This window comes from Eschrichtius robustus, chromosome 1 (genome assembly GCF_028021215.1).
Source record: "Eschrichtius robustus isolate mEscRob2 chromosome 1, mEscRob2.pri, whole genome shotgun sequence".
In the NCBI taxonomy this organism is placed as follows: Eukaryota; Metazoa; Chordata; class Mammalia; order Artiodactyla; family Eschrichtiidae; genus Eschrichtius; species Eschrichtius robustus.
The window spans coordinates 114,570,679-114,582,873 of NC_090824.1; the positions used below are offsets into that span (position 1 = coordinate 114,570,679).

The window sequence follows — 12,195 nt, forward strand, 5'->3', positions numbered from 1 at the left end:
GTGACATGCCCTGTCCAATGCAGTGGAGAGACTGAAAAGGGTAAAACTAAGAGTCTACTCATGTAGTGAATGCAGATGGGAAAGAGATACAACTGGTTTTAAGTTTTTCTGGCCACTAGCAAAGTATTTTATATAACAGCTTCTAAGGAAATATTTTTCAAATATCTAGTTCCAGCAAATACCATATCTCAAACGGGCTCCTTAAATGTTGCTTTCTTAGTTAATGTGAATAATTTAAATAGTATCCAAAACAAAATACAGATAAACAGGAATATCTTTGGGAGGATTAGATGTGAATCTAAACCAGGTCATAATAAATTCATAAATCAAAATAATGGATTTTTAAAAGTACCTGCTATTTTCACTAAGCCATTGGGATAGAAAATTGAGTTTGCCATTTTGCTATTTTCATCAATTAAGTAAGTGAAAATATTACATTAATTCAAAATTTAACTTCCAAGTGAAGTTAAGTATGTCACACCAAATTTACACTTTTGAATTTCCTTCACTTTATGCCAATAACAACAAATAAAAGCAAAATTCTTACCTTTCCATCCTCAAGGTGAAGCAGGAGGACTTTATCTCCTGGCTTATAATCTTTGAGCAACTCTGCTGACTTCCAAACTTCCTCGGGATCAGGTATCCAAACCCTGGCAAACTAGAAGACAAAAAGAAAAAAAAATTTTAAACCAGCAAATCTATTACTTTATAATGATATAAAAAACATATCATGGATTTATTTATAATTAAACAGTTTATGAACAAAATAAAATTTGGTCAATATGAAATTTAACTTTTAAATTAGTAGATGAAAAGTATTTTGGCCTCAGTAGTACCATCATGCCCACATTATAAAAAAGCATGCTCTGTATTGTGGTAATAATTTCACAATATATGTAATTCAAATCATTGTGCCATACAACTTAAACTCATACAGTACACTATTTCAATTATATCTCAATAAAACTGGGGGCGGGGGGAAGTATGCTCTGAAGAAATAGCTTCAATTAAAATTTGACTTTGCCTTATATAAAAAATGCTACCTGAAAATGTAATTTTAGATGAAAATGTACATATAAATCTATTTTCTCACTGAATGAGGACTTCCATGGATTTCAGAACATGATTTGGAAGCTCTGGTGTGGTGCCTGTGCCAGTTTCACCACACAGCTATCTTTTTATCACAAGATTTGAATTGAGTTTTTTATTGTAGTTTTCATCCTGTGTTCTGCAAAGCCTTAGTGATTTCTCAAGCATTCATGGGGAATCATTATGGTGTGGAACAGAGGAGCCACAGCTGTTTTACATACTGGGTATCTGGAATTTGCTTTGAAGAAAGTTCTGTTGCTAATTTTTAAAAACTGAGAAAGCACTGTTGCCTAGTATTTTGTCTTCATTATTCTATAAAGATGAGTGAAAATGGTAAAAATGGAATATTTGTCCAGCAATAAGACTGGCTCTCATAGCCTCAACATCATGAAAGAGGTATCAAAAGGAGTTCCTGAAACAGCAAATCTTTAGCCTCAACTAAACACTCTCTGGATTTAAGCCAATTTTGGACTTCAGGCCAATTTTGAAGAAAAAGAACAGGAATGAATCCTCCAAACACCACAATGAAGAGAGGTTTTATGATTGCTTGGATTCCTCAGAAAGGAATCTCCCTTTAAAACATATGTACACTATAAACCCTGGTGTCCATTTTCAGGAATATATCACATAGGAAAATATCACCAACACCAGCCTTTCTCTATTTTCTTCAGAGCTCTTCTAACTACCTGAATTTACTTATTGTTATGTTATTTCTTGTTTACTTATTTATTATTTTTCTTACTTTGTTAGAACATAAGTTCCATATCTGTCTTGTTCAACACTATATCAAGTGCTTGTGTACCTGGTACACAGCTGGGCCCTCAGTATTTGTTGAAAGAATCCCAGAATAAAAGAATGCCAATCCTTAAATTGAATAAAAGTGAGTATGGTAAAAAAAACAAAAACAAAAACAAAACAAAACCCCAAAACTTACTCCTTGCTTTATTTATCTCTTATTATCACAGATTCATGCAAACTTTTTGTCCGAACAGTTTACAGAGGAAAGCATACTAAACCAGGCTATGGGTTCTAACCCCAGGATACCAGATTGGTCTTTTAGCCTTTACTTCAGGTATCTGTAAAATGAGGGATGACAGCAGGACTCACCTAGTTTATCTCAAGGGCTTATATACATAGAAACTTTGTGAAAAGCATAACCAATATATAAGTACAGGTTGAGATTGTTACTAAGTGTTCTTTACATAAGAAGTGATTGCTAATGTTATATGTCAAATATGTTACTAAAATTTGTTTCATAACTTTTCTCTCAGTTACACAGTCCGTTAAACTGAGTAATATCTGTACATATTACTAAAATCTTACTCATTCAATAAACATTTCTGTGTACTAACAGCTTCCACTCTGAAGCTTAGTTTAGAAAGCCAGTATCTCTGTAACTTTCTCTGGAAGGATTTACTAGTTCCAAAAATGATATGTAAAACATTAGATTCAGAGTCATGAAATAACCTACTACTCTGACTGATGAAAACATGAAAAGCAAAATGAGTCCAAGGTGAGTGTGTAGAAGCATTGTTGACCTGCTCTAAATATGAGGAGATTTTCAACTAAATCTGGAAAGAAGCACCTTTGTGTTTTGTCAATAGCAAGCTCCAGTTCAGATTTCCACAAGTATTTTGGAAACAGTAATGAGTAGGTACTTTGCCAAAGGTTAGATTTCCAAGAGCTAGGTGTTAACAACACTTACAGATAGTAGACAGAAGCTAAGGCCCTTACATCACTCTGACAACCAACTTCCCCTTTATCCTATCTCTATCTCTGGGGAAGGTATCCAAAGAGAAACAGGTCAGAAGTCAGTCTATTATTACCACTGTCTTTTTATGATTCTTTTCCATCTTAACCAATGAGATCGGTAGCTCTGCAGAAACAACTATACCAGAACTGGGTCAGTTTGGAAGGTATATCTAATTTAGATGCTGAAACGGAGAGGAAGCTCAACTTGACAATGCCCCTTCCTATTGTCTCTATCACCTCCAGCCCTATTTTCCACTCTCCCCTTAGACCCCCAGTGAAAATACACATGGCAGCCCTGAGGAAGAGGACTAAGCTTGTTCAGCCATATCCAGTGTGAAGACTGGGAAGGAAGACAAGAAGGCAAGGTCCCAAGATCCCATGAGAAACCTAGAAATGGGATGTGGCAGCAAGAGTCAGGGAGGAATCAGAAATAGGGCTGGACACACCTACCCACTGAGTCTGCTCAGGTACCTGGTGAAACAGAAGCAGTTAGCAACAGATAACCCAAGCCAAAGTAAACCAGCCCCGACAGAGCTCCCAGCAGGACAAGGGAGGGTCCAGTGTCACGTAACAGCTCTGTCACCAGCTGTCTCCACTAGCTAATAGAGGGTGTGACTTTCCTGCAATGCGCCCCATTCCCTTTTTTACTCACGCTGCTCTGGTTTTACCCCTCATTACCTTGTGAGTCCCTCAAATATCTCACTTATGATTCCTCAGGCCTTATTTTAGTTATTTATGGATCTGTCCACCTCCTACACTAGGCTGCATGCTCCTTAAGCCATCTTTGAACCCCCTAGAGGTTGGCTCAGCTCCTTGCTCACACTTAGTGGGGCATTTGTCTTGATTTTATTTAAGACAGAGGTAGGACAAGGTTAGGGAACAAAGTCAGGAAAATGGGGATGAGAGGTAGCAAAGGCAAACATCACAGACCCACCACAGGATTTTTCCTGAAGCCACAAAGCACAGCTGAGATGGGGTAGGAATCAGAGACTCAGGGAAGAGATTCATGGAGTAGTAGGCAAAGAAGGGTAAACACTGATGTAGGAACTGTAGGAGAAGGAAAGACAAGGATTTGGGATCTGAGGTACCGTGACTAAAGCCACAAAAACTGTAGGAGATGAAGAAGAGAGAAAAAGGCTTAAAATAGATACACTAAAATATAAACACACATCAAAGATTTATGACAATTCAAAGGTACCCCTAATTAGAAAGGAGAGTAAGGGCAAAAATGGAGATGGGCTAAATCTTATGGAAACAGTCAAAATCTGAGAAAAGAATGCTAGCACAGATTTAAGTTGCATAGTAGCTTGCAAGGAAAATAAAAACCATCTGTCCTTCTACAATACAATTTATGATGAGGTAATTCTGACTGAGTCTAATGGGAAAGCACTGGAAAGGTGGGTTCAGGGGACATGCCTGCACTGGTATGTGCAAAGAGGGGCACCAAACAGCACTGGTTCAGCCTAGCATGCCTTCTCAGGGGGTACACCCATCCTGTGTGCGTAAGGAGGTAGCAGGCATTTTTCTTATTGTATCCTACCACGAGGACAACACTCAAGAGGTCCTTGATTAATGCAGATGACTCACTGGAAGTTTTGCTAAATTGCATTTTGTCAGTCAAGGAACCCTAAAGTGTGGGCACCAAGAGTAATTGTTTCTGATGCCTCAGACACTTGGGAACAAGACTGACAGCACCAATAGTAAATGACCAGTCCCCGAATCCCAAAAAATCTGACCCATGTGATTCTCTCTCCTTCTCCAAACTCCCACACACATAGTTTTTCATACAGCACATGTGCACATCTTTCCTAGCTCCCCTATTAAATCATAAGCAGCTTGGCAACATGGAATCTGCTTGGTTCATTTTTGATACCCCATTGTGAATGTTCACAAAAAATGAATGCTTTATGTGACAATTCAAACAAGCCTATAATAAGAACTAAGTGTCCCTCTAGGCTATGAACTGAAGCAGAAGAAAAATCCCAAATCATCAACACCCCTTCCTCTGAACCCTGACATTATTAACACTGATACTCCATATGGTTACTAAGTACTTCATATAACCCTTAAGGCATGTTTTTGAGGTAGAAAATTCTATGGAATTTTCTATTCCTACTATGCTAAAGCACATAATGGGCTTCCAGAAATTACACACATACACACACACACACACACAAATATCTGTTGAATGAAAGAGTGATATAATGAACTCCCATATACCCACCACTTAGGTTCAGAAATAGAACATTACTCCTCAGTGGGATATATTCTTAAACATTTCATTTTCTCTCCATTTTCAATCACTACTGCCATTGTCTGGTCATGCCAAACTATGGGTTTGCAGTCTCCTGAATAAGCCCTGCTGCCTTGCATTTGCTTTGGCTATTTCCTCCATGTGAAACACAATCCCTCCCCTTTTCAGACAGCAGACTCCTATTTATTCTTCACATCTGTGTTAAAGTACCTCCTTCTCTAAGAAGACTTTCCTGACTTATCATCATCATTTGGCACTCTGTTCTCCATGTCCTCATTACCTCATACAATCTTCCTCTAGAATCCTTAGCCCACTAAATGATGACTTTGCTTGCCTATCTCACTCGGTAGACTGTAGGTTCCTTGAGAGGAGGTGTGCATCTTATTCAGCTCTGTCTCTTCAGCACTTAACACAGGGCCTGCCTAATAATTTCTTAATAAACTTTTGTTATATGAATGTTCCTGGCCTTAGACATTATACTCTAAGAGGGTAGATTAAAAGAAGTATTGGCCAGAGGCTCCCAGAATCTTCTAAAAGGGTCTATAATTTCCAGAAGTAGAGAAAGATGAAAGTGACATTGGAGAGTTGAGTTATACAGGAAATCTTGGTGTGACAGAAGGAAAAAGAGCCAGACATGAAAGGAGTACAGAAGTAATGAAACATCCTTTCCTCCCCCCACCGCAAACCTCCATCCCTTCATAATTCATGTATTTAGAGTGGAAGCTATACCTCACTTCCAGAACAGAGAGCCTCACTTCCAATCCCACCACAAATTCTTCACTTAGAAGGCAAAGAGGTGTTGTGACCACCACTTCTACCAGCCATCTCCTGGAGCAGCAAAGGGAGGAATAGATGGGAAGAAAGGTAGGCCAAGGGGTTAGAGCAGGGAAGGAGGGTCACACTAAAATGGGGGAAGGAGAAAAGAACGGCTGGGGTGAACACAAGGTGCATTCTGAGTAGGGCTGGAAGTAAAGAGCAAAAGTGTCCTGTGCCCCTGCTGCGGCTTTTTAACAGATACAAGCATACCTCATTTTATTGTGCTCCGCTTTCTTGTACTTTGCAGATATGGCTTTTTTACAAATTGAAGGTTTGTGGCAACCCTGTTTCAGGCAAGTCTCTTGGCGCCATTTTCCAACAGGATTTGCTCACTTCATCTCTGTGTCACATTTTGATAATTCTCACGATATGTGAAACTTTTTCATTATTGTTATATTTGTTATGGTGATCTGTGATCTTTGATGTTACTACTGTAATTGTTTTGTGGTGCTGTGAACCGCACCCACATAAGATGACGAACCTAATTGATAACGTTGTGTGTGATCTGACTGCTCCACCAACTACTGGCTCTTTCCCTGTCTCTTCCTCTCCTTGGGCCTCCCTATTCTCTGAGACACAACAATATTGGTATTAGGCAAATTAATAACCTTATAATGGCCTCTAAGTATTCAAGTGAAAGGAAGAGTTGCAGGTCTCTCACTTTAAGTCAAAAGCTAGAAATGATTAAGCTTAGTGAGGATGGTGCATCAAACGCTGAGATAGGCTGAAAGCACTTAACACCAAATAGTTGGCCAGGTTGTGAATGCAAAGAAAAAGTTCTTGAAGGAAATTAAAAGTGCTACTCCAATGAACACACAAATGATAAGAAAGAGGAACAGCCTTATTGCTGATATGGAGAAAGTTTTAGTGTATGGAAGGCAGATCAAACCAGACACATTCCCTTAAGCCAAAGCCAAATCCAGAGCAAGGCTCTAACTCTCTTCAATTACATGAAGCCTGAGAGACGTGAGGAAGCTGCAGAAGAAAAATGTGAAGCTAGCAGAGGTTGGTTCGTGAGGTTGAAGGAAAGAAGCTGTTGTCCATAACATAAGAGTGCAAGGGGAAGCAGCAAGGGCTGATGTAGAAGCTGCAGCAAGTTATCCTGAAGATCTAGCTAAGATAATGAAGGTGGCTACACTAAACAACAGATTTTCAGTGTAGACAAAACAGCCTTATTTTGGAAGAAGATGCCATCTAGGACTTTCATAGCTAAAGAAATGTCAACACCTGGCTTCAAAGCCTCAAAGGACAGGCTGACTCTCTTGTTAGAGGCCAATGGAGATGGTGACTTGAAACTGAAGCCAGTGCTCATTTACCATTCCCCAAAACCTAGGGTCCTCAAGAATTATGCTAAAACTACTCTGCCTGTGCTCTATAAATGGAACAAAGCTTGGATGACAGCACACCTGTTGACAACATGGTTTACTGAATATTTTAAGCCCACTGTTGAGACCAATTTCTTAGGAAAAAAAAAGATTCCTTTCAAAATATTACTGCTCATTGACAAGGCACCTGGCCATCCAAGACCTCTGATGGGGATGTAAAACAAGATTAATATTGTTTTCATAACTATTAACACAATATTCATTCTGCAGCTCACAGATCAGGAGTGATTTTCACTTTCAAGTCTTATTCTTTTTTTTTTTGGGCTGTGTTGGGTCTTCGTTTCTGTGCAAGGGCTTTCTCTAGTTGCGGCAAGTGGGGGCCACTCTTCATCGCGGTGCGCGGGCCTCTCACTATCGCGGCCTCTCTTGTTGGGAGCACAGGCTCCAGACGCGCAGGCTCAGTAGTTGTGGCTCACGGGCCTAGTTGCTCCGTGGCATGTGGGATCTTCCCAGACCAGGGCTCGAACCCGTGTCCCCTGCATTGGCAGGCAGATTCTCAGCCACTGCGCCACCAGGGAAGCCCTCAAGTCTTATTCTTTAAGAAATACTTTTTTTTTTTTTTAAGAAATTTATTTATTTATTTATTTATTTATTTTTGGCTGCGTTGGGTCTTTGTTGCTGCACGCAGGCTTTGTCTACTTGTTGCAAGCAGGGGCTACTTTTTGTCGCGGTGCACGGGTGTCTCATTGCGGTGGCTTCTCTTATTGTGGGGCACGGGCTCTAGGTGCGCAGGCTTCAGTAGTTGTGGCACGTGGGCTCAGCAGTTGTGGTTTGCGGGCTCTAGCGCGCAGGCTCAGTATTTGTGGCACACGGGCTTAGTTGCTCCGTGGCATGTGGGATCTTCCTGGACCGGGGCTCGAACCCATGTCCCCTGCATTGGCAGGCAGATTCTTAACCACTGCGCCACCAGGAAAGTCCCAAGAAATACTTTTTTTTATTCTTTAAGAAATACTTTTCATTGCCATAGACAGTGATTCCTCTAATGGAACTGGGCAAAGTAATTGAACCATTCTGGAAAGGAGTCACCATTCTAGATGCCATTAAGGACATTTGTGATTCATGAGAATAGGTCAAATACCAACATTAACAGGAGTTTAAAAGAAGTTGATTCCAACCCTCATGGATGACTTTGAGTAGTTCAAGACTTCAGTGGAGAAAGTAATTGCAGATGTGGCAGAAATGGCAAGAGAACTAGCACTAGAAGTGGAGCCTGAAGTTGTGACTGAATTAGGGCAATCTCATGATAAAACTTTAATGGATGAGGAGTTGCTTCCTGTGGAGAAGCAAAGAAAGTATTTTTTTTGAGAGGGAAATCTACTCCTGGTGAAGATGGTTGAAATTACAACAAAAGATTTAAACTTAGTTGATAAAGCAGCAGGGTTTGAGAGGATTGACTCCAATTTTGAAAGAAGTTCTGTGGGTAAAGCACTATCAAACAGTACTGCGTGATACAGAGAAATAGTTCACGAAAGGAAGAGTCAATCGATGTGGCAGATTTCACTGTTGTCTTATGAAATTGCCACAGCCATTCCAACCTTCAATAACCATTCCCCTGATCAGCAAGCAGCCATCAACATCGAGGCAAGACCCCCAACCAGCAAAAAGATTATGACCCACTGAAGGCTTAGATGATGGTTAGCATTTTTTAGCAATAAAGTAATTTTTAATTAGGTATTGTACATTGTTTTTTTAGACATAATGCTATTGCATACTTAATAGACTACAGTATAGTGTAAACATAACTTTTATTATGCACTGGGAAACCAAAAAATTATTGTGACTCACTTTATTGCGATATTCACTTTATTGTGGTGGTCCAGAACTGAACTCACAATATCTCCGAGGTATGCCTGTATCAAGGCTTAGACCTTAAAAGTAGTAGAGCTGGGATCCAAATCTATGCCTACACTACAAGCCAAACATTCTTTCCATTCCACCTCGCTTCTCCCTAGTTAAAACAGTAGATTTCAGAAAGAAGAAACTCCCCTCTCCCACTCCAAAATTGTTCGTCTTTGTGTTGTAATGTAAACTACTATTAAACTGGTCCATGTCATCAGGTAAGACTAAACAATGTCTCATCTTGGGACTTCCCTGGTGGCGCAGTGGCTAAAAATCTGCCTGCCAATGCAGGGGACCTGGTCCAGGAAGATCCCACATGCCAGGGAGCAACTAAGCCCGTGCGCCACAACTACTGAGCCTGCGCTCTAGAGCCTGCAAGCCACAACTACTGAGCCTGCATGCTGCAACTACTGAAGCCCACACGCCTAGAGCCTGTGCTCTGCAACGAGAAGCCACTGCATTGAGAAGCCCGCGCACCACAACAAAGAGTAGCCCCCGCTCACAGCAACAAGAGAAAGCCCGCACGCAGTAACAAAGACCCAACACAGCCAAAAACAAATAAATAAATAAATAAAATATTAAATTACTTTGAAAAATCATTTTAAATAAATTGGGATAAAACATTCACATAACTATTAAAATCCTTAATAACTTGGGATAAAACATTCACATTACCTCTAGAGCCTTGTATTATTTGGCACCTCCTCCAGAAGGTTTTGGAGAACCAGCCTCATCTCATGACAGTCCCTACTATCCCCATTCTTCACCCCACCAAGGGCCATCTGCACTGGTTTTCCTTCAACCGCTTAAACGATTCATGCCACCTCAAGCCTCAAGACCTCCTCTCATGCTTTCTCTTGCCCTGGAACCCTTAGCTTCACTGGTTATGTGACTGATTCCTACTTAATCTTTCACATCTCAGCTTAAGTATCTGTTATTTGAAAAGACCCTCCCTGACCTCGCCATCTAAATTAAGCCCCGCTGCTAATGCTTTCTCACATAATCCTGTACTTTTTCTTCACTATAAAGACCACGATGACAGGGACTGGGTCTATTTTGCTCAAAATTGATGCCCAGAGCTAAACATATTGTCTTATCTGTAACAGGTGTCTGATAAGTACCTACTGAATAAATGAATTTCCTGTTTCATCACATCTAAGACACCATCAATAATAAGATACATTCCTAATGTGAAAACCATTGTAAATGTTAGAATTCAATAAATATGACAGGTTATTATTGTACACATTGTTCTTACCCACATCTCTGATTCTATATCTCTGCATTTTTTCCCTTTTCTGCTACTTTTTCAAATTTGTCTAAAAGAAATTTATAGCCTTTCTTGAATGAGGCAGAATTTTATTTAATTTTTAAAAAATTTTTAATTTATTTATTTTTGGCTGCATTGGGTCTTCGTTGCTGCGTGCGGGCTTTCTCTAGCTGCGGCAAGCGGGGGCTACCCTTAGTTGTGGTGCGCGGGCTTCTCAATGCAGTGGCTTCTCTTGTTATGGAGCACGGGCTCTAGGAATGCGGGCTTCAGAAGTTGTGGCACGCGGGCTCAGTAGCTGTGACTCACGGGCTCTAGAGTACAGGCTCAGTAGTTGTGGTGCATAGGCTTATTTGCTCCACGTCATGTGAGATCTTCCCGAACCAGGGATGGAACCCGTGTCCCCTGCATTCGTAGGTGGATTCTTAACCACTGCGTCACCAGGGAAGTCCCAAGGCAGAATTTTAAAAATAAAACAACCCACTTAAAAAAACCCAGTTTAAGTGTTCTGACCTCTAGAAAGCCTTCCTTGATCATCAAGTTAAGGTAGGGGCTCCTGCTTGGACCTTCCATAATTTCTGGGTTTTATCTCTATGCACTTCTCACATTCCGTTGTAATTATCTTCCCACAGGCCTGTCTTTTTAACTAGACTGTGACCTCCTTGAGGACAAGATCTATGATATATCCAGTGGCATCATCCCCATACCTGGCCCAATGCTTAGCAAAGTAGATGCTCAGGAGATGTCAGTTGAATGAATGAATAACTGAATAGACGAGTCTTTAGGAGTCACAGAACTTCCACAGATTTGAAATGTGAGAAATGGTACACTAAAACAGAAAGCCAGTCATGGCAGAAGCCACAGAACTGAAAATAATTTCATTAGCTACCAGTGCAAGCAGGAGTCACTCACACTTAAAAATACAAGGCTGGCTTGCCCAAATGAAATACCATTTCTCAATGGGAGGTTACTTTAAAGATAAGGAACAGAACATGAAGAGCCTCTGTGTTAGTAAAACATATTCATATTTATATCTTATGTGCTAACTATCCCTCTGTCCATAGCTTGGGTAGATTTTTGATCAACAAAATTCCCTTAAAAACTGTTTGAACAAAACTCACAATTTCCACTTTGTAGCATTAATATTTTTAACTGCATATACAACAGGCTAGGCTAATAATATAAGGTTGCGGTGTTCATTTGATATATTGAAAGTTCAACTAGGTGTGTGATGAGTACCAAGGAGGCAGGTGCCCCCAGAGATACCCTAAAGGAAGAGAACCACAGAAGAAGTGCTGCTGGACTCAGGCCAGCTGCTGGCCATGCTTGCATCTTGATCATCTTGAGACAATTACTAGAAAACCAAGAAGCAGAAATCATTAGATATTGAGGTTATGAAACTCTAACTCAGCAATTCCCAAACTTCTAGAGACCAAGGGTACACTCTTCTTCCCTCAACTGTGACAGCCTTAAGGTGCTAAAGAGTAGTGCTGAACTGACCAGAGCATCTGAATCAGCATCAGTAGCACTGAACTGACAAGGGTTGGAGGTTCTCAACAGGCCTGACAGGAATTGACTGGACAATGGGGATATGAGAAAGCTCAAATTCAATTGTTGCTCTATTTGAGGTTGTAAAAATCTCCTAGTTTATGAAATAAAGGACATTTGTTCTTAAGCAAGAGTTACTCCAACTGCATACGCTGAGAGAATATTTTGAAAGACAAATGCAGCATAAGAAGCAGAGGTTGTAAAAGAACTGAGGCCTCAGCTTTTTCCTCAGACGTCAAGCTGGG

The 12,195-nt window shown here is 40.4% G+C and overlaps 1 protein-coding gene across 6 annotated transcripts in view; it reads right to left on the bottom strand.

Moving 5' to 3' along the window:
• Positions 1–12,195, bottom strand: part of MYO5A (myosin VA) — a 197,362-nt gene that overhangs the window by 126,288 nt on the left and 58,879 nt on the right. For all 6 annotated transcript variants that reach the window (XM_068551749.1, XM_068551728.1, XM_068551750.1 and 3 more), the window contains exon 2: positions 548–658. In XM_068551749.1, the coding sequence (XP_068407850.1) occupies positions 548–658 (111 nt within the window). The remainder of the gene's footprint in view (positions 1–547; positions 659–12,195) is intronic.